General features: G+C 46.4%; 1 protein-coding gene across 1 annotated transcript in view; it reads left to right on the plus strand.

Moving 5' to 3' along the window:
- Positions 1–46: 46 nt before the first annotated feature.
- LOC116967708 (synaptosomal-associated protein 25) overlaps positions 47–23,359 on the plus strand; it is a 61,088-nt gene continuing 37,775 nt past the window's right edge. Inside the window, exons 1-2 of the mRNA XM_033014309.1 lie at positions 47–146; positions 4,590–4,743. Coding sequence (XP_032870200.1) covers positions 4,660–4,743 — 84 coding nt within the window. The 5' untranslated portion in view covers positions 47–146; positions 4,590–4,659. The remainder of the gene's footprint in view (positions 147–4,589; positions 4,744–23,359) is intronic.

Consider the following 23,359-nt stretch of genomic DNA (forward strand, 5'->3'; position numbering starts at 1 on the left):
CCGTGTGACCACACCGGGGGGGAGGAGTTGGTGATGTCAGGGAAGAGGAGTTTCCACACAAATGTCAGCCCCCAGTCTCCATCGAACCAGCGGCGTGGAGGAATAACACAGCAGATTGCATCTGCAGCTGGCGAGGGAGCCGACCAGTGAGTACACAGCCATCTTATACTGACAACAGCGCGCTGGGCAGTGCGGCAGTCTGCTTCACCACTGTCCCCCCTTTATTCCGGACACACATCCCTTATAGCTTATAGTTGCAAAATAGCAACTCGTCCAGCTTGAATGGGCGAGGTTGCTGTCACCGGTTTAAACGGGTTGTTGCAATGTCTCAGATGCCCCAGTCGTTTGACCTGGTTTGCGTCGATTGAGAAGTTGGTGTAATGATTTGATATTTGTACAACAGTACAAATCTCTGCTCGCAGCCCTTGGTCTTTCGAGAGCAGCCTCCAGCCCCGTTCGGCGAGCATCCCCCCTATCCCCTTCCTCCTTGCGGGTTCTGCCGACGCAGGAACCTGTCCCACACAAACTGCAGCAGCGCGCAAAAAAAACAAACTTCTGCAGGGTTTTCTCAGACGTAGTGGGGGTGGTGCAGTGCGCTGGTGAGATGGGCCTGCACAGGGGGTTGTATTCTGCACTGTCACTCAGAATCGGGGTGGGAGGGGGAGAGGGGGGGGGGGAATGAATTACAAAAGACAATAATGCGGTTAAACAGCAGGCATCCCCTCTGCTCTTTTCATTTGCGGTCCCCTAGTTAAAGCCTTTGCCATGCCTCAGTGTATACGAGCCAGGGACTGAGAAATAAATGCTACATTTTCAGCCCCCAAACCTATTAACCCTTGGCTAATTTTCCTTGGCTAACAGCAGGTTTCAGCTCCTCGGATGTCAGCACAGCACCCATTTCTTGGGTCTGAGCTGAACTCAGCCTTGCACTGGACTGGAGGCAATGCTGGTGCCCGCAGGCCATTGCCTATGGTTTATTCCTGTCCCTGTCCACTTCCCCTTCCCCAGTCCCTGTCCCCTTCCCCACTCCAAACTGAAAGGAACCGTTAACTCACTCAAAGGTGCAGCAGCATCTATGGAGCGAAGGAAATAGGCAACGTTTCGTCCCGAAACGTTGCCTATTTCCTTCGCTCCATAGATGCTGCCTGTCCCGCTGAGTTTCTCCAGCATTTTTGTCTACCTTCGATTTTCCAGCATCTGCAGTTCCTTCTTAAACTCACTCAAGGTCACCGCTTTCCCTTCAGCACCGAGAAGCAATTTATAACTGTATCCTCCTTCGCCATCCCCTGCAAAAGGCTGCAAAATCGATGCGTGGTTTGTAAACGGGGGTGTCAACCTGCACAGGGTAGGATTCCACAAGCAACTAAGTGATAAAGGCCAGTCCGTGCCTCCCTGAGATGTTGGTTGATGAATATTGACCAGGCCACTGCAGTGAAAGTGAACATGCTGAAAGCACAGGCCGTTTCTGTGGAGATCTTTGCTTTTTAATGTGCCAATATGATCTTTTCAAAAGCATTTGAGAATCAGAGAGGGGGGGGTCAAGCAAGAGACAAGATTGTTTCTTTGTCTGATGCACCAGATATGGACTGGAACTGCAAAATTAATCTGTGAATTGAAATAAATGTCTGAAGCAGGGTCTCGACCTGTTTTCCTCATCTCGGCCCTAAAAGATTTCCCCCTTATCCTTAAACTGTGACCCCTTGTTCTGGAATGCCGTGAGCCATGATCATATTGAATGGCGGTGCAGGCTCGAAGGGCCGAATGGCCTACTCCTGCACCTATTTTCTATGTTTCTATGTTTCTATGAAATGTCACCTACTCCTTTTCTCTATAGAAGCTGCCTGACTGACCCACTGGGTTGCTCCAACATTTTGTGTCTATCTTCAGTTTAAAGTTCCTTCCTACCACCACAAAAATTCATCCAGTTTGGTTTAGAAACATAGAAAATAGGTGCAGGAGTAGGCCATTCGGCCCTTCGAGCCTGCACCACCATTCAATATGATCATGGCTCACGGCATTCCAGAACAAGGGGTCACAGTTTAAGGATAAGGGGGAAATCTTTTAGGACCGAGATGAGAAAAACATTTTTCACACAGAGAGTGGTGAATCTCTGGAATTCTCTGCCACAGAAGGTAGTTGAGGCCAGTTCATTGGCTATATTTAAGAGGGAGTTAGATGTGGCCCTTGTGGCTAAAGGTATCAGGGGGTATGGAGAGAAGGCAGGTACAGGATACTGAGTTGGATGATCAGCCATGATCATATTGAATGGCGGTGCAGGCTCGAAGGGCCGAATGGCCTACTCCTGCACCTATTTTCTATGTTTCTATGGCTGATCATTAATGTCATTTGGAAAAACAACAGCAGCATCTCTGCCAGTGCTGCACTCACTCCCTCAGTACCACACTGGAACAGTTGTAACCGAACCACTGGAGTGGACCTCCAACCCACAACTAACTGAGCACTGAACATGCTCTGAATTAAGCCAGGACTCATGTTTACTATCTCGATGTTGCCCAGCGCTTTACAAGAATATCCTTAAGCAGACGCTCCCCAGACTCAAGGGGGAAACTCATAGACAATAGACGCAGGAGTAGGCCATTCGGCCTCTCGAGCCAGCACCGCCGTTCAATGTAATCATGACTGATCATCCCCAATCAGTACCCCGTTCCTGCCTTCTCCCCCATATCCCCTGACTCCGCTATTTTTAAGAGCCCTATCTAGCTCTCTCTTGAAAGCATCCAGAGAACCTGCCTCCACCGCCCTCTGAGGCAGAGAATTCCACAGACTCACCACTCTCCGTGTGAAAAAGTGTTTCCTCATCTCCGTTCCAAATGGCTTACTCCTTATTCTTAAGCTGTGGCCCCTGGTTCTGGACTCCCCCAACATCGGGAACATGTTTCCTGCCTCTAGCGTGTCCAAGCCCTTAACAATCTTATATGTTTCAATGAGATCCCCTCTCATTCTTCTAAACTCCAGAGTGTACAAGCCCAACTGCTCCATTCTCTCAGCATGTGACAGTCCCGCCATCCCGGGAATTAACCTTGTAAACCTACGCTGCACTCCCTCAATAGCAAGAATCTAGCAATAGATGTGTGGAGATGACTGTAGAGTGTGATTGATAGACAACGAGACTATTTAACTGAAGCAATATATGTCTAGTCAGATGGACATTAAAAAATAACATGGTTCAATGGCCCTTTGTTGTCATATATGTACAGCACAGTGAAATTCTTTTGGATAAACGCATGCCTATGCTGTGTAGAAAGGAAGTCAAAATCCAGAAACAAGGCACTGCAGATGCTGGTTTACACAATGGGTGGAATCCGTTGCCACAGAAGACTATGGAGCCCATGTTGATGGATAATTTTAAGGCAGAGATGGATAGATTCTTGTGCTAGAAGGAACTGCAGATGCTGGTTTAAACTGAAGAGAGACACAAAAAGCAGTAGCATAGAAACATAGAAAATAGGTGCAGGAGTAGGCCATTCGGCCCTTCGAGCCTGCACCGCCATTTAATATGATCATGGCTGATCATCCAACTCAGTATCCTATACCTGCCTTCTCTCCATACCCCCTGATCCCTTTAGCCACAAGGGCCACATCTAACTCCCTCTTAAATATAGCCAATGAACTGGCCTCAACTACCTTCTGTGGCAGGGAGTTCCAGAGATTCACCACTCTCGGTGTGAAAAATGTTTTTCTCATTTCGGTCCTAAAGGATTTCCCCATTATCCTTAAGTTAATCCAGTTTTTTTGTGTCTATCTTAGATAGATTTTTGATTAGTATGGGTGTCAGGGGTCATGGGGAGAAGGCTGGTGAATGGGGTTAAGAGGGAAAGATAGATCATCCATGAATGAATGGAGGAGTAGACTTGAAGGGCCAACTGGCCTAATTCTGCTCCTATCACTTATGATATGAACTTATGTCACAGGGGGCTATAGTGACTCAATGGATCAGGCAGCAGCTCTGGAGAACACGGACAAGTGACGTTTTGGGTCGGGACACTTCGTCAGACTAATTGTAGGTAGGGAAGGTAGACAAAAATGCTGGGGAAACTCAGCGGGTGCAGCAGCATCTATGGAGCGAAGGAGATAGGCAACGTTTCAGGCTGAAACCCTTCTTCATACTGATAGGGGGTTGGGGGAGGCGGGGAGAAGAAAGGAAAAAGGAGGAGGAGGAGCCCGAGGGCTGAGGTAGGAAGGGGGGGGGGGGGGGAGACAGCAAGGGTTGTGAGAATTCAATGTTCATGCCACCAGGATGCAGACTGCCCAAGCGGAATATGAGGTGCTGTTCCTCCAATTTCCGGTGTTGCTCACTCTGGCCATGGAGGAGGCCCAGGACAGAGAGGTCGGATACGGAATGGGAGGGGGAGTTGAAGTGTAGGTAGGGAGGTCAGTTTGCTGTAGAATACCTGGAGAACACAGTCTTGTAAACCAGCCCATGAGACTTGTCGCTTTCACCTCCAGAAAAAAATAGTAGTAACGTCATCATTGTTGGTGGACGTTCCCAAGTTTTGCTCTGGGCACCGATTGTCAGCTTCAAAACATGGTCAATAACCGAAAGCTTTGTCCTCCATTTTCTGTTTCAGTCTCTATCCGGTGGAGCCTGCTGAAGCTCATCATCTGTAGTCAAGCGGGGCTCAGAAACAGGGAAGCATCATGGAGAATAATCTGGAAAACAATATGGACCCCAGGTCCGAGCAGGATGAGATGCAGCGGTGCGCTGACCAGATCACAGATGAGGTAGGTGATCATTGTTGAATTAATAATAATAATAATAATATATTTTATTTCCGACTCAAGGTCCAGACAAGGGGCAACATTACATAAAAATGCATTGCATATTAAAAAATATCATAAAGTACATATAAAATCTTAGAATATCACTTATAAAAGCATCATAAATTATATATTTAAAAAAAAACACAATACATGAAATAAAATCCAGAATATAAGTAAGTAAGTGCGTTTATTGGCCAAGTATTCACATACAAGGAATTTGCCTTGGTGCTCCGCCCACAAGTAACAACATGACATACAGTGACAGTTACGAATGACTCAGAAAACACTCAACGTTAATAATAATAAAACATTAATGATATAACATCATCAATCAAGCATGTGAATCAACAAGATACCAGATCAAAGTAGGCTACAGATTTTTGGCTGTTGAGTAGAGCAACTACTCGTGGATAAAAACTGTTTTAAGTCTGGCTGTGGCAGCTTTGACAGTCCGGAGTCGCCTTCCAGAGGGAAGTGATTCAAAGAGTTTGTGGCCAGGGTGAGAGGGGTCAGAGATGATCTTGCCCGCTCGCTTCCTGGCCCTTGCAGTGTACAGTTCATCAATGGAGGGAAGGTTGCAGCCAATAACCTTCTCTGCTGATCGGACGATTCGATGCAGCCTCCAGGTGTCGTGCTTGGTGGCTGAGCCAAACCAGACCATGATGGAGAAGGTGAGAACAGACTCTACGATGGCCGTGTAGAATTGGACCATCATTACCTGTGGCAGATTGTGTTTCCTCAGCTGCTGCAGGAAGTACATCCTCTGTTGTGCCTTTTTGACTGTGGAGTCAATGGTAAAAGACTGATCAATGTCCTAAAACGAGACAACGATACCAGTGCCTCCACAGCTGGGATTCGTAGCGTGTAGTGCTAAACCTTATGTTTGACAAAGCCACAATAATTACATATTTAGAGTCATTTATCCTGCAAATGGATTTATATGTATGATTTCTTAGGATAGCTTCTAAAGTACTGACTTGAATTGAATGGATACTTTATTGTTACATGTGACAAGTCACAGTGAAATTCTTTGCTTGGGTATGCAAATAGTCGCCCATAAAGGGCACGTACGAAGTTACAAAGTACCTCCGCACCAGGTCCCCTTTTGTTCCCCCCTCTCCCCTTCCTCACAGCATTCCCCCCTACGCTGAGTCCCACATTGTCCATTGTTCCCCCTCCCCTCCCTCATGACGCCCCCCCCCCCCCCACCGGGTCCTCCTTTGCTCCTTCCCTCGGCAGCGATGTCCTCACTTCCACGTGGTCCGTCCTCGTCCGTCAGTCGGCTCCATCATGGACCGCCGCGCCCACCTCTCCACTGGTCCCCTCCGTGTCGCCAACCCAGGCCTCAGCCGCGGGCTCAGTCGACCCAGGTACCGATGGCCGCAGGTTCATGGTGCAGCGGGAGGGTTGCTCCTCAGCCGCGAAAGACCAGCAGGAACAAGGAAGCGCGGATGCTGGTTAATGCACAAAAGGACACAAAGTGCTGGAGTAACTCAGCGGGTTCAGTGGTTCCTTTATTGTCACATGTACCAAGTACAGTGATAAACATTTTTTGCATACAGCTCAGCAAGACTATGATCATACGTAAGCACATGTCCCCAGCTGGTACAGGATGTGCAGAACAACACACTGAGTCCATATGCAAGAGGCGCTATTTTGGCACCATTCTACAGTCCCAGCTGCAGCTGACCATAAAGGCCATCATTCTCATGCAGCCATCTCCTCCATCTGGTCGTCCCACGAATCAAAGTCCCCCTCCACGCTGGTCTGGCAACATCTCTGGAGAACATGGATAGAGATGTGACACAAAACGCTGGAGTAACTCAGCGGGACAGGCAGCATCGCTGGAGAGAAGGAATGGGTGACGTTTCGGGTTGAGAGCTTCTTCAAACCCGACCCGAAACGTCACCCATTCCTTCTCTCCAGAGATGCTGCCTGTCCCGCTGAGTTACTCCAGCATGTTTGTGTCTATCATTGGTTTAAACCAGCATCTGCAGTTCCTTCCAACACATGGATAGAGATGTTTCGGGTTGAGGGTTCCCATCTGAAGAAGGGTCTCGACCCGAAATGTCTCCTACCCATGTTCTCCAGAGATGCTGCCTGACCCGCTGAGTTCCTCCAGCATTTTGTATCCTTTAGTGTAAGACCAGCGTTGGGCAAATGGTCCAGACTTGATGGGCAAGAGTGAGTTTAACATGGGGATAAAATGTGACATGGTTGTCTCGTGGTTAATTTTCTGAAGTTTGATCATAGGCAGGTCACCATGAGAGCTGGGGAATTCAAATTTGAGTAATTAAGTAAATATTATCAGTAATGGTGATCTTGAATCTACTAATAGCCTCCAGGGAAGGGGATCTGCTCTCTTTGTTTGGTCTGGCCCTCATTCACAAAGACTCCTCACACCCTAGCAATAGTCTGTTCGAACGTCTACCTTCTGGCAGACGTTACAAGGCCTTCTACACCCGCACCTCCAGACTTAGGAACAGCTTCATCCCCAGAGCTATAGCTGCTCTGAACCGGCCCTGCTGAGTGCCCCCCATCACCCCTGGACTGTCTCCCTCGGACGGTCACGTCGCACATCAACCCAGCACAGACCTATTTGCACTTTACACTATTTTACTGGGTTGTTTTAAATCTTGTTTCTCTGGGTGTCTACATTTTTAGTTAATTAAGTTGTTACATCGGATGGAAGCTGCATACCAAATATCGTTCTACCTCTGTGCAATGACAATAAAATATATTATTATATTATTATTATTAAGTGAGATCAGACCCACAACAACCTGATCAAGTCATCATAGGGTGGATAATAAATATATTGCCTGGCCAGCAGCTCATGTGTCTTCTGAATGAGAACATGGCAGGTTGATAACTCGGGAGAAAACAACTAAACAATGAAGGTTAGAGAGAGCAGGGCAAAGAAAGAGTAGGAAAATACACTAACAACTGTGGACACGGGAACACGAATGGCTTGTAAAATTAATGAATGGGTCGTGGAAAGAACAGTGGAGCTGCTTAGAAACCAAAAGGTAATCCAACAGATGCACAAACCATGGTGTTCAGAATGAGCACTTTGGACTTCAGACTTTAGAGATACAACATGGAATTAGGCCCTTCAGCCCACCGAGTCCATGCCGACCAGCAATCGCCCCGTACACTAGCACTGCCCTACACACTAGGGACAATTTACAATTTGTAGAAGCCAATTAACCTACAAACCTGTGCGTCTTTTGGATGTGTGAGGAAACCGGAGCACCTGGAGAAAACCCACGCGGTCACAGGGAGAACGCACAAACTTGGGACAGTAGCACTGATTGGCAGGATGGAACCCGGGTCTCTGGCATTGGAAGGCAGCAACTCTACCACTGTGCCAATGTGCCGCCCACGTCTTAACTATCCGAAAGAAAACGTACAAAATTCTTAAAGGGTTGGACAGGCTAGATGCAGGAAGATTGTTCCCGATGTTGGGGAAGTCCAGAACAAGGGGTCACAGTTTAAGGATAAGGGGGAAGTCTTTTAGGACCGAGATGAGAAAAACATTTTTCACACAGAGAGTGGTGAATCTCTGGAATTCTCTGCCACAGAAGGTAGTTGAGGCCAGTTCATTGGCTATATTTAAGAGGGAGTTAGATGTGGCCCTTGTGGCTAAGGGATCAGGGGGTATGGAGAGAAGGCAGGTACGGGATACTGAGTTGGATGATCAGCCATGATCATATTGAATGGCGGTGCAGGCTCGAAGGGCCGAATGGCCTACTCCTGCACCTATTTTCTATGTTTCTATGTAAGATGTTATCAATGGCATAGTAAAGAAATAAAGGATAGAGGAAGTGATTTAGAACCAATGGAGCAAAGTACATAAAAAAGTACTCCAGTTAGTTAAGATACCTGTCAAGGTGGGACACTTACTGAGCTGTTGAGATGTTGCAATGGTTGGGCTGTTATATAAGAGACTTGGATGAGAAAGTTGGATGATTGCCAATGTTATCTGTCTGTTTACAAGTGGGCAGAAGGCTAATCCTGGAAATCACAGAGCAGTCAGTCGAATGTGCATGTTGGCGAAACCATTAGAGACAATAATCAGGGACAACATGTGCAGACTCTTCTTAAAGAATGAGCGTGCGAATAAAAGCAAATTACATTGTCTTTGTCTGAAGATTGAATGATTTGATAAAGTACCATTGACTGCCAGGTGGATAGTGCTATTGCTGTAGTTAATGATGTAAAATTGTTCCATAGCGATGTAACAGTTAGTGTCACGGCTTTACAGCTCCGGAGATCCAGGTTCCATCCCGACCGCGGGTGCTGTCCGTATGGAGTTTGCAGGTTCTCCCTCCAACCACAAGTGCAGGAGTAGGCCATTTGGCCCTTTGGAGCCAGCACTGCCATTCAATATGATCATGGCTGAATCCAAAATCAGATCCAAGATCAGTACCTCGTTCCAGCTTTTTTCCCATATCCTTATTGAGCCATGCAGCATGGAAACAGGCCCTTCAGCCCAACTTGCCCATGCTGGCCAATATGTCCCATCTACACTAGTCCCACTTGTTTGCGTTTGGCCTGTATCCCTGTCAGGTAAGTAGACTAAGGAGGGGGTGGTGAAGATTGATGTGCAGATAGAGCCAGATGGGGGGAGTGAAGGTGAAGGTGAAGGTGGAGGTGGAGGCAGCTACTAGTCATATTATCTGCCCGCGATAACTGCAAACAGGTTTTACATGATTACAAGGGCTGCACGGAGTTACTGCCTTGCAGCGCCAGAGACCCCGGTTCGATCCTGACTACGGGCAGTGTCTGTACGGAGTTTGTAGTTTCTACTTTGGGACGACAGATGGCACAATGGGCTAAGTGTTCGGCTGGCAACCGGAAGGTAGCCGGTTCGAATCCCGCTTGGAGTGCATACTTTCGTTGTGTCCTTGGGCAAGACACTTCACCCACCTTTGCCTGTGTGTGAATGTGTGTGAGTGATTGGTGGTGGTCGGAGGGGCCGTAGGCGCAGATTGACAGCCACGCTTCCGTCAGTCTGCCCCAGGGCAGCTGTGGCTACAGAAGTAGCTTACCACCACCGAGTGTGACTGAGGAGTGAATGAATAATGCGATGTAAAGCGCCTTGAGTATTAGAAAGGCGCTATATAAATCCCATCCATTATTATTATTATTATTACTTTCTACCCAAGACATGCCTGGGTTTTCTCCAAGATCGTCGGTTTCCTTCCACATTCCAAAGACGTACAGGTTTGTAGGTTAATTGGCTTGGGATCAATGTAAAACTGTCCCTAGTGTGTGTAAGGTAGTGTTAGTGTGCGGGGATCGCTGGTCGGTGTGGACTCGGTGGGCTGAAGGGCCTGTTTCTCCGCTGTACCACTAAACTAAACTAGGTTACCTAATGCCCCTGTCCCACTTAGGAAACCTGAACTGAAACCTCTGGAGACTTTGCGCCCCACCCAAGGTTTCCGTGCGGTTCCCGGAGGTTGCAGGTGGTTGCCGGAGGTTGCAGGTAGTGGAAGCAGGTAGGGAGACTGACAAAAACCTCTGGGAACCTCCGGGAACCACATGGAAACCTTGGGTGGGACGCAAAGTCTCCAGAGGTTTCCGTTCAGGTTTCCTAAGTGGGACAGGGGGATAAGGAAGTTATAGAAATGCAAGTCATTGTTGTGCTGTCAACCTTCTTTCCCCCTTTTCCCAATTCTCCCATTATTTTCCGTTCATCTTTCTATTCCCATGCCTTATGTTTTATCTGAACAGTTTTATGATATGTAGTTGAAGGATGGGAGAAATAGTTAATGATGTTTCGGGAATTAATGTTCTATAGTACACTGTCTGAGTGCTTAGGACGAGGGCAACCTCCTCAACCCTTATGATTTTTTAATACTTCTCATGTCTGATCTATAGTGCCTCAAGTGTAACATTTTCATCTTAGAAACATAGCATCATAGAAAATAGGTGCAGGAGGAGGCCATTTGGCCCTTTGAGCCAGCACCGCCATTCATTGTGATCATGGCTGATCATTCATAATCAGTAACCCGTGCCTGCCTTCTCCCCATATCCCATGATTCCCCTAGCCCCTAGAGCTCTATCTAACTCTCTTCCAATGAATTGGCCTCCACTGCCTTCTGTGGCAGAGAATTCCACAATTTCACAACTCTCTGGGCGAAAACGTTTTTTTCTCATCTCAGTTTTAAATGGCCTCCCCTTTATTCTTTGAATGTGGCCCCTGGTTCTGGCCTCCCCCAACACTGGGAAATGTTTTCCTGCATCTAGCTTGTCCAGTCCTTTTATAATTGTATACGTTTCCATTAGATCCACTCTCATCCTTCTAAATTCCAGTGAATACAAGCCTAGTCATTCCAATCTTTCCTCATATGAAAGATGTCTTTATGTTCACATCTGCCCAAGGTTGAACCTCCAAATTCTTTCCAATCTTTGACCTTCTCAGTGTCATGCCTTCAGCTATTGAATCTTAAAGACTCTGCAACTCTCTCCCTGAACCTCTCCATCTATTTACCAAAGACTTCTCTCTTAAATTGCTTTTGGGTTAAGCCTTTGGTCATCCACGTCTTGCTTTGTGTGTCAGTTTCAGCTTCTGGAGACGTGCCTTGATTTATATAAAGCAATAAAAATGTATATCCTATATAAATGCAAATTGTTGTGGTGCAGCTTGGACTGGAATGACCCAGGGTGGCTTCTGATTTAATTCACGAGCTTGACAGAAGAAATAGGAGCAGGCCAAGGCTAGTCAGCACTTCATGACAATGTTATCGTTCTAATATAGGGCCATCGAGTACAGACGCCAGCTCTTCAACTGACCTTCATTTATCGATCTGCATTAATCTCATTTTTTCAGCACTGGTCCATAGTTTTCTTGGTGATTCAAATGCATTTCTATAAACCTCTTAACAGTTATCTGACTCTTATCACCCACTCATGCCATTCCAGATTCCAACTACCCGCTGAGTGCCAAAAGCCATCCATGCATCCACTTGGTCCCCCCTACCCCAAATCATTCTGCTACGCACACTCTGATTTTGGCCACCTCTGCTATATGGTGAATCTAGAAACATCGAAAATAGGTGCAGGAGTAGTCCATATGGTCCTTCGAGCCAGCACCGCCATTCAATATGATCAAGGCTGATCATCCAAAATCAAACCGAAGATAGACACAAAAACTGGGGTAACTCAGCGGGACAGGCAGCATCTCTGGAGAGAAGGAATGAGTGATGTTTCGGGTCGAGATCCTTCTTCAGACCAGCCTGTTCCTGCTTTCTTCCCACATGGCTTGATTCCGTTAGCCCGAAGAGCTGTATCTAACTCTTGAAAACATCCAGTGAATTGGCCTCCACTGCCTTCTGTGGCAGAGAATTCCACAGATCTAGCATTACGATGCCCATGATAATGTTGTAGACCTCTACTGGGTATCTTACTTTTAAGATGCAGAGCGGAAACAGGTCCTTCGGCCCACCGAATCCACACTGACCCACCGATCACCCCGCACACTAACATTATCCTACACAGTAGGGACAATTTTACAATTTTACCAAAGACAAATAAGCTACAAACCCGCATGTCTTTGGAGTATGGGAGGAAACACACGTGGTCCAGGGGGAACCTCCAGAGATGCTGCCTGTCCCGATGAGTTAAGGGCCTGTCCCACTTTCACGACCTATAGACAATAGACAATAGGTGCAGGAGTAGGCCATTCGGCCCTTCGAGCCAGCACCGCCATTCAATGTGATCATGGCTGATCATCCCCAATCAGTACCCCGTTCCTGCCTTCTCCCCATATCCCCTGACTCCGCTATTTTTAGGAGCCCTATCTTGCTCTCTCCTGAAAGCATCCAGAGAACCTGCCTCCACCGCCCTCTGAGGCAGAGAATTCCACAGACTCGCCACTCTCTGTGAGAAAAAATGTTTCCTCGTCCCCGTTCTAAATGGCTTACTCCTTATTCTTAAACTGTGTGTGGCCCCTGGTTCTGGACTCCCCCAACATCGGGAACATGTTTCCTGCCTCTAGTGTGTCCAAGCCCTTAACAATCTGATATGTTTCAATGAGATCCCCTCATCCTTCTAAACTCCAAACTCACGACCTTTTTTATTCGTGGACATTTTTCATCAGGCTAGAAAAACCGCCCCAACCTACTTGGTACCACGAGTACCTACGACTAGCATCATGGCCTCCTACGACCTACCTACGACCTCGTGACGACCATGCTGCGTGTATGAGTCAAGGGCAAACTCGGCAGAGGTCGTGAATTAGATTGTGAAAGTGGGACAGTTACTCCACCATTTCGTGTCTATCTTCGGTTTAAACCAGCATCTGCAGTTCCTTCCTACACGTAATCTCCAATAGATGTTGCTTTGATTGATAAATAAGTCGGGGGATTCTTTATTTCACGTCCACCCCGACATAAAGGGCTTCAATGTAAATTGAGTTCTGAGAAAGGACACTCGTTAAGCACTCTACTATGCATTTTGCACTCGTGTGTGTGACTCAGTGTAGTGGGAGCTGCCTATCGTGCAGAGCATGAGGCAGAGAGCTGTCTCTGCTACTGCAAAGGCCAGCGGGCATCTCCAGCAGGAGAGGACACTAGAGAATCCCGCAATTGTAAAACAGAAATGAAGATAAACATGAGGAAAGGATTAAAGAGCCACTTCAACAGGCCCTTCCAAATACATTTCATACCAATCAATCTGCAAATTATTTTATAACTAATCCATGAAAATAACATTTGCACATAAATGCTGCTTTTAAATTTAGAGTCCTACAGAAATCAGGCCATTCGGCCCATCGTAAAACTTCTAGCTCATTGAAGGTCCCCTTGCAATTAGTTTCGTTAGTGGGACAGGCAGCATCTCTGGAGAGAAGGAATGGGTGATGTTTCGGGTCGAGATCCTTCTTCAGACCAGCCTGTTCCTGCTTTCTCCCCACATCGCTTGATTCCGTTAGCCCTAAGAGCTATATCTAACTCTCTCTTGAAAACATCCAGTGAATTGGCCTCCACTGCCTTCTGTGGCAGAGAATTCCACAGATCTAGCATTATGATGCCCCTGATAATGTTGTAGACCTCTACCAGGTTTCTTACTTTTAGAGATGTTGCGCGGAAACAGGCCCTTCGGCCCACTGAGTCCAGGCCGACCAGCGATCCAAGCACATTAACACTATCCTATACACACTAGGGACAATTTACACTTGTACCAAGCCAATTGTACCCCCCCCCCCCCCCCCCCCACTTCACATATAGCCTGAAGAAGGGTCCTGATCAAAGATCCTATAGCAGAGCAAGATAGACCACTCCTGCTAAATGCAACGGGCTGACGTGTAGTACGCAAGGGAGCGGAACGTGGGCCTTTTTTTCATCCATTTCAGTAACCCGACCCGACCCGACCCGACCCGACCCGCAGTGTAATCAACGTTGTGGGGGAACAGATTGTGTTAATAAATTTAAATTCTGAAAATGAGGAGAAGAATTTTCCCAAATAACTTTTATTTTTACGAGGATGTTTCCGTAACCGGCTTCCGTCTCCGCACTAGTATCTTTGCTCCGCTACGGGATCTTTGGTGCGGAGACGGAAGCCGGTTACGGAAATGGGGCCGAAAGTTACCCATGAATCGGCCCATGACCGTACTACGTCTTTTTCCTCGAGTGATCTATCTTGCTCGTTATAGAATCTATGGTCCTGACCTAAAACGTCACCTGTCCATGTTCTCCAGAGATGTTGCCTGACCCGCTGAGTTACTCCAGTGCTCTGTTGTCATTTTTTTTCTGCAAACCTGCCTCTGCAGTTCCTTGTTTCTATAATTCAACTAAACCTTGCTCGCCAGTCATAAAGCCAGATTTCTGGTGTAGTTACTGAATATTAACTGGCTTCATATGAAAGATTAATAATGGACCTTTAATAACAGTCAATGCATTTCAAAGGCAGAGTGCTTTCATGGGCTGTAAAGAATGCAGTATCCTGTAACAAACCAAATCAACACAGCATTACAGGCAATTGGCCATCTTTGCTGATTGTAAGCAACACACTTCTCAAATAACTGAAAGCCATGAATTTCTATGAGGTTTTTTGTACTGGACAAAGGCCATTTGAAGAATCGATCGATGAACGTACATCAAAGACGATGATTGCAGTAATAATAATTCAAACTAGACTACCTTACATAACAATATAGACTCCATTTCAGCAAGATGGCCAAAAGCAAGGTCAAAGGCATCAATTTTGAGGAGACTGGTGCAAAGAAAGAACTTGCATTTACTCCAGCATTTTGTGTAAACCAGCATCTGCAGTACCTTCCATTACATTTCAGGTAGTCCCTGCTTTCTCTCTGTTTCCCCATCCCTTCCCAGCTCTCCCACAGCCCACTGTTTCTCGCCTCATCCTTTCTTCTTCCCGCCCTCCCCCACCCCCACATTAGTCTGAAGAAGGGTCTCGACCCGAAGCGTCGCCTATTTCCTTCGCTCCATAGATGCTGCCTCACCCGCTGAGTTTCTCCAGCATTTTTGTCTACCTTCCATTTCTTCTAGTGCTTTTCAGAGATGTGACCACAGCCTACAGCTCCTCATATGCCAAATATAATGTAGGTTGGCATAGTAGAGCCTTTGGCATACACCGCCAGAGATCTGGCTTCAATCATGACTTCCAGTGCTGTCTGTGTGGAGTTTGCACTTTCTCCCTGTGATCGTGTAGGTTTCTTCCCGCATCCCAAGGACCTGTAGGTCGGTAGGTTAATCACCAACCTGCATGTACCACTCACATAACATACTCAGGGTAATATAAAAGGTAGACAAAAATGTTGGAGAAACTCAGCGGGTGAGGCAGCATCTATGGAGCGAAAGAATAGGTGACGTTTTGGGTCGAGACCCGAAACGTCACCTATTCCTTCGCTCCATAGATGCTGCCTCATCCGCTGAGTTTCTCCAGCATTTTTGTCTACCTTCGATTTTTCCAGCATCTGCAGTTCTTTCTTAAACAGGGTAATATCAATCTCTCCCAGTATGTTAGGCAAACGGTAAATTATTTATTTGAAATACAGCACGGAAACAGGTTCTTCGGCCCACCGAGTCCACGCCGTACGCTAGCACTATCCTACACACTAGGGACGATTTACAGGTTTTTTTACCGGAGCCAATTAACCTACAAACCTGTACATCTTTGGAGTGTGGGAAGAAACCAGGGCACCCGGAGAAAACCCACGTGGTCACAGGGAGAATATACAGACTCTGTACAGACCGCACCTGTAGTCAGGATCGAACCCACTTCTCTGGCGCTGTGAGGCAGCAGCTTTGCCACTGCACCACTGTGCTGCCTCAATGTTTAGGGAGTTGATGAGAACAAATTAGATTATTGAAGGTTGGTCAACATGGGTATAGTGGGCAGAAGGGCCTGTTTTTGTGCTGCATGTTTCGATGATTCCATAATACTTCTACAAGAATGTTGTTATTGTTGCAATATAGAGAATGTGGCAGCTCATTAGTGCCTTGCCACCTCCCGCAGACATCAAAGTGACGCTTAAAATAATGGGCAGGACAAGCCTTTGTTCCAACTGGCTCGAAGGACCAAATGTCCTACACCACCACCTATGTTTCTATGTTTCGAGGTGGGACTAGTGTAGCTGGGACAGTGTGGGCAAGTTGGGCCGAAGGGCCTGTTTGCATGCTCTATCACTCTGTGACTATACAGGTATGATTTGGCCTCCACATTCATCTGTGGCAATGAATTCTACAGATTCTCCATACTCTGATTAAAAAAATTCCTCCTCATCTGCTTTCTAAAGATACCTCCTTTTATTCAGGTTTGCTAATGTGCTCCGTTCTGTAATTTAACAATCGTTGCCATATCACAATCTTTAGGGGAACTGGGATGTTCTTTGACATTGATTTCATAACAATTGATTTGCAAATTAATTTATTTTTAAATTATCTCATGAAATAGCATTAGCACAATTAAATAAATTAAGTTATTTTTCAGCAAGAAGGTGCTAATGTAATATGAAGCCATTCCATAACATCTCCACTGGAATGGGAAGAGTCTCAATCCAACAGTTCAAAACTGAAGGTAGACAAAAATGCTGGAGAAACTCAGCGGGTGAGGCAGCATCTCTGGAGCGAAGGAAAAAGGCAACGTTTCGGGTCGAAGACTAGGATCAGTCTGAAGAACGTTTCGGCCTGAAACGTTGCCTATCTCCTTCGCTCCATAGATGCTGCTGCACCTGCTGAGTTTCTCCAGCATTTTTGTCTACCTACGATTTTCCAGCATCTGCAGTTCCTTCTTAAACAAGATTTCCATTGTGCCTGGATTCTTGGTTCTTGATTTCTTGGTCCTCCAAAACATTCCAAATGGAATTTAAACTGGAGGTGGTGAAGGGAGGGAATAAACTGGAGGTGGTGAAGGGATCTGACAGTACTTGTTTCTGTGACAGCAAAGTCAACTCGATTTGACTTGAAGGTAGACACAAAAAGCTGGAGTAACTCAAGCCTGTCAGGCAGCATCTCTGGAGAAAAGGAATAGGTGACATTTCTGGTCGAGACCCTTCTTCAGATTTGACGTGACTTGATTTGACTGGAGATATGGGGATAGTGCGGGCAAAAGGGACTGAGGTAGAAGATCTTGATGAATGGTGGAACTGACTCGAAGGGCCCACTAGCTTGCTCCTGCTCTTATTTTTTAAACTGTTCTGACGTTAAAAAAAAATGATATTAGCATAGCCAAGAGGCATATGTATTCAAAAGTGACTTAAAGACAGGAGAGACAAGAATGAAAGGTTGGCAGTCTGTTTGTTCCAAAGGGGAGGTTGGAACCACTGAATGTTTGGTATCACATGTCAATGATGGAGGAAATCAAAGGAGTTTGAGATGTTAAAGTGGAATGGTAGAGTGATACAGCGTGGAAACAGGCCCTTCGGCCCAACTGCCCACACCGGCCAACAATGTCCCAGCTACACTAGCCCCATCTGCCAGCACTTGGTCCATATCCCTCATAACCTGTCCTATCCATGTACCCGTCTAACTGATAGTCCCAGCCTCTACTACCTCCTCTGGCAGCTTGTTCCATACACCCACCACCCTTTGTGTGAAAAAGCTACCCCTCAGATTCCTATTAAATCTTTTCCCCTTCACCTTAAACCTATGTCCTCTGGTCCTCGATTCCCCTACTCTGGGCAAGAGACTGTGCATCGACCCGATCTATTCCTCTCATGATTTTATACACCTCTCTATAAAATCACCCCACATCCTCCTGCGCTCCAGGGAATAGAGTCCCAGCCTGCTCAACCTCTCCCTATAGCTCAGACCCTCTAGTCCTGGCAACACTAGAGATATGTGAGGACTGTGAGTTCACAGATAGTGACAAAACCAGCTAAGGATCTGAACGTAAAGATGAGAATTACTCCAGCTTTTTGTGTGTATCTTCAGTTTAAACCAGCATCTGCAGTTCCTTCCCACACATATAGATCTAGAAAACCATTGTGTATAGATTCCATTAATGCAGTCGATATGACCCATACGGTCTCTATATCGATTTAAATCCCACCGTAACTCCTGTTACAATGCTCCTGATTTATGCTGTGCCCAATATTATGACAAAATATTTGTTGCCCTATAAATAACTCCTACCCAAATTGAATTCTTGGATGCAATCTGGAACAAATGAGCATAAGACAGTTCCAGGTCTCATGCTCACTTGCTTAATTTATCAATTAAAATCTCTAAATAACATATGCTGGCAAAATAACAATATCACAATGACTCAATGCAAAAAAAAAAATGCCCATGAAACAATATTTCAGTGCATCTTGCCATTCTCTTAGTGTGTATTGCATAGGATTGTTTCACTCCTACCTTGTATGTAATAATTTCCAAATCTCATATACTCCAATCTCATTGTCTGAAGAAGGGTCTTGACCTGAAACATCACCTACAGTTCTCCAGAGAAGCTGCTTGACCAGCTGAGTTACTCCAGCACTTTGTGTCTTTTTTTTTGTAAACTTGCATCTGCAGTTCCTTGTTTCTCTTTCATACTTTTCATATTTCATTATGACGTGGAAGGAGGCCACTCAGCCCATTGAGACCATGCCTGTCCCATTCCCCATTTATTTCCTACTCCCTATCAAATCCACCCTGATTCTCTGAATACAGCAGAATGATATACAACGATAATATAATATAATATAATATAATATAATATACTATAATATGGGCGGCATGATAGCGCAGCGGTAGAGTGGATGCCTTACAGCACTTATAGCGCCAGAGACACGGGTGCTGTCTGTACAGAGTTTGTACGTTCTCCCTGTGACTAGGTTACCTGGCTTCTGCAAAATTGAAATTGTCCCTAGTGTGTAGGGTCTTCTTCTTGCATATGGCGTGCACAGCCTTAAACCCCTGTTCCACGGTACGAGTTCATTCCCAGAGTCCTCCCGAGTTTGCCCTGATTCGAACTCGGAGATTTACTGTAATGGCCACTCGTCGGTACTCGGGGCTCTCGTGGACATTTTTCATCATGTTGTAAAATCTTCACCAGTCTTCCCGTGCTTACCTGCCGTTAGCGAGTCTTCCCGAGTACCTGCCGTTAGCGTTACGAGTCACTAAGAGACGACCCGAACTCCGACGTACCCGCTACGTTCATTCTCCGTGCTTACCACGAGTTTGATTTTTTTTAACCTCGGGAGAGCTCTTGGAATGAACTTGTACCGTGGGACAGGGCTATAAAGTTGTAGGACAACTTGTTCTATTTGATTGTGCACGCCGGGTTGATTGCATTCGTCGAAACAGGGCGGACCACGTGAAGGTTGCAGTCTTCCACCCCCCAATGTATAGGGTAGTGTATGCCCCTGTCCCACTTAGGAAACCCGAACGGAAACCTCTGGAGACTTTGTGCCCCACCCAAGGTTTCCGTGCAGTTCCCGGAGGTTGCAGGTGGTTGCCGGAGGTTGCAGGTAGTGGAAGCAGGTAGGGAGACTGACAAAAACCTCCGGGAACCGCACGGAAACCTTGGGTGGGGCGCAAAGTCTCCAGAGGTTTCCGTTCAGGTTTCCTAAGTGGGACAGGGGCGTAAGTGTACGGGATGATCGCTGGACGGCACAGACTCGGTCCCCAAACCAGGCGCAATGTTCTTTAATTCATCACAGCCATTGAGACTTCTCACACTAACAGAAAACATGCCAATATCCACCATTAATGCTTTCATCATTACTCTCAGGTTTAAAATTTAAAACAAGGCTGGATGGTCAAAGAAAAACATTTAACAAACCAGGAGAAAAATATCCTTTCTGATAATTTGGGGAAAATTATGAATCTAGTAAACCAGGCGCTCAAAAGAAATTGACAACTTTTATGGAACAGTGCAAGGTTGTGAGCTCATGAATCATGCATGCTATTTAAATCACTGACAAAAACAAAATAACATTTGCAGAGCGGAGAACTGCCAACTACTGTGACAAGTCAGCAAAGAATTAGCAATTTTCATCTCTCAGCTGAACAGTGACTGATGTTGAACCCAAACAGCAGACGCTATTTAAAGATATACTTTCAGATGAGGAATGCCCTTGCAAACATTCCAATAGATTGACACAATTGAATCAATGTTCCTGTTACTCCATCAGTATATCAGTAGCTGCCTGTGGTCATTTTAGGTGCAATCTCAACACAAGTTCGAGGTCAAATCTAGGAGTTTGGGCAATGGTGCCGTAACCATTGTGCCGCCACTTGGAGTCATAGAGTCCAAGCAGCTTTGGAACAGGCCATTCGGCCCAACTGGCCCATGCCGAGCAAGGCTCCCTATGTTGTGTTCACACTCCCTTACGCCCCTGTCCCACTTAGGAAACCTGAACGGAAACTTCTGGAGACTTTGCGCCCCACCCAAGGTTTCCGTGCGGTTCCCGGAGGTTGCAGGTGGTTGCCGGAGGTTGCAGGTAGTGGAAGCAGGTAGGGAGACTGACAAAAACCTCTGGGAACCGCACGGAAACCTTGGGTGGGGCGCAAAGTCTCCAGAGGTTTCCGTTCAGGTTTCCTAAGTGGCACAGGGGCATTACTCTATCAGTATCTCAGTAGCTGCCTGTGGTCATTTTAGGTGCAATCTCAACACAAGGTCAAGGTCAAATCTAGGTCTTCGGGCAATGGTGCCGTCACCATTGTGCCGCTACTTGTAGTCATAGAGTCCAAGCAGCTTGGGAACAGGCCATTCGGCCCATCTGGCCCATGCCGAGCAAGACGCAAGAATATTGTATTCACACTCCCAGTGTTCTTGGAACACTGGATAAACGGCAGTGGTTCCCGAGAACTCAGCTGGTTTAACCTTCAGGAGGGAAGAGGTATTTAAATGGAAGCCCATGGAGTGTGAAAGACTAAGGGCATAATTAGTGCTGGCAGCTAGTCACTGTGTAGGTGTCGGGCCCTGAGATGGAAGAAAAGAAGAAAATAAAGCACTTAGCATTAGAAAAGAACGGACGGGATTTTTCAAATTAGATCCCAGCGGGGAACAAGAATGGTGAAATCTCACAATAGACTGGAGGTCAAACGTGGGCGTCTGGTCAATACTATATTTACACTGTTGCAAAGAAAGAGAATCCCACACATATTACATGGCACAAAAGCTCTTCTGTGGAGAAACTGTCATATAACTGTACAATAAACTCAATTGTAAAGAGTCGTAACATCCAGTTTGCACAGTGTTTGTAATTTCCGAAGAGTTATGCCCCTGTCCCACTTAGGAAACCTGAACGGAAACCTCTGGAGACTTTGCGCCCCACCCAAGGTTTCCGTGCAGTTCCCGGAGGTTGCAGGTGGTTGTCCGGGATGATCGCTGGATGGCGCTGACTCGGTCCCCAAACCAGGCGCAATGTTCTTTAATTCATCACAGCCATTGAGACTTCTCACACTAACAGAAAACATGCCAATATCCACCATTAATGCTTTCATCATTACTCTCAGGTTTAAAATTTAAAACAAGGTTGGATGGAGGTTTTTGTCAGTCTCCCTACCCGCTTCAACTACCTGCAACCTCCGAGAACCGCACGGAAACCTTGGGTGGGGCGCAAAGTCTCCAGAGGTTTCCGTCCAGGTTTCCTAAGTGGGACAGGGGCATTACTGCAGAGGATGTGATGGGGGACTCAGCTGTGAACCTTGTGACTTGTCTGTGAAATAGATTATGATCTCCACACTCTGCTACAGTGTACTGATAACTTCCAGTTCCTGCAAGAAAATGTAATGAATCCATAATTATAACATAGAAACATAGAAAATAGGTGCAGGGGTAGGCCATTCGGCCCTTCGAGCCTGCACCGCCATTCAATATGATCATGGTTGATCATACAACTCAGTATCCCGTACCTGCCTTCTCTCCATGCCCCCTGATCCCTTTAGCCACAAGGGCCACATCTAACTCCCTCTTAAATATAGCCAATGAACTGGCCTCAACTACCTTATTCCACAGATTCACCACTCTCTGTGTAAAAAATGATTTTCTCATCTCGGTCCTAAAAGATTTCCCCCTTATCCTTAAACTGTGACCCCTTGTTCTGGACTTCCCCAACATCGGGAACAATCTTCCTGCATCTAGCCTGTCCAACCCCTTAAGAATTTTGTAAGTTTCTATAAGATCCCCCCTCAGTCTTCTAAATTCTAGCGAGTGGAACATGGAAGGATCAGAGACATTTTGATCCAGTCTAATATAGAACTCGATTGATAGAATTCTCGTCACACCTTACCAATGCCTCTTTGGACTTTAGAGACGGCACGGGTTGGCGCAGCGGCAGAGTTGCCGCCTTACAGCGAATGCAGCGCCAGAGACCCGGGTTCGATCCCGACTACGGGTGCTGTCTGTACGGAGTTTGTACATTCTCCCCGTGACCTGCGTGGGCTTTCTCCGAGATCTTCGGTTTCCTCCCACACTCCAAAGACGTACAGGTTTGTAGGTTAATTGGCTTGGTAAATGTAAAAATTGTACCTAGTGTGTGTAGGATAGTGTTAATGTGCGGGGATCGCTGGTTGACGCGGACACGGTGGGCCGAAGGGCCTGTTTCCGCGCTGTATCTCTAAACTAAACTAAACTAAACTAAGATATAGCGCGGAAACAGGTACTTCAGACCACAAAGTCCGCGCCAACCAGCGATCCCCCCGTACACTAGCACTATCCTCCACACTGGACACAATGTATAATTTGACCAAAGCCACTGAACCTACAACATACAGACCCTTCCTGACCCAACACATCACCTATCCATGTCTTCCAGAGATGCTGCCTGAGCCGCTGAGTTACTCCAGCACTTTGTGTCACTTTTTGCTTCAAGTGCTTATACCCGATGATCTCCCCCAAACCTCTCCTGCTTCCTGTAAGATTTTTATTTAACTAACCTTGTGGTCATCTAACCTAATACCTCCTCATATGACTCAGTGAGGTTTTTTTTAGAGATATATATATAGGTGCTGCAAAGTACTTTGGGATGTGTCACTGCATTAAAGTTATTAGAAAAATGTTTGTTCTTGTTGGAATGTTAAAATAGACCTAGGGTGAGACAAGGAGAAGATAGACACAAAAAGCTGGAGTAACTCAGCGGGACAGGAAACCTCTCTGGAGAGAAGGAATGGGTGAC

Source organism: Amblyraja radiata, chromosome 41 (assembly GCF_010909765.2).
Source record: "Amblyraja radiata isolate CabotCenter1 chromosome 41, sAmbRad1.1.pri, whole genome shotgun sequence".
Taxonomy (NCBI): Eukaryota; Metazoa; Chordata; class Chondrichthyes; order Rajiformes; family Rajidae; genus Amblyraja; species Amblyraja radiata.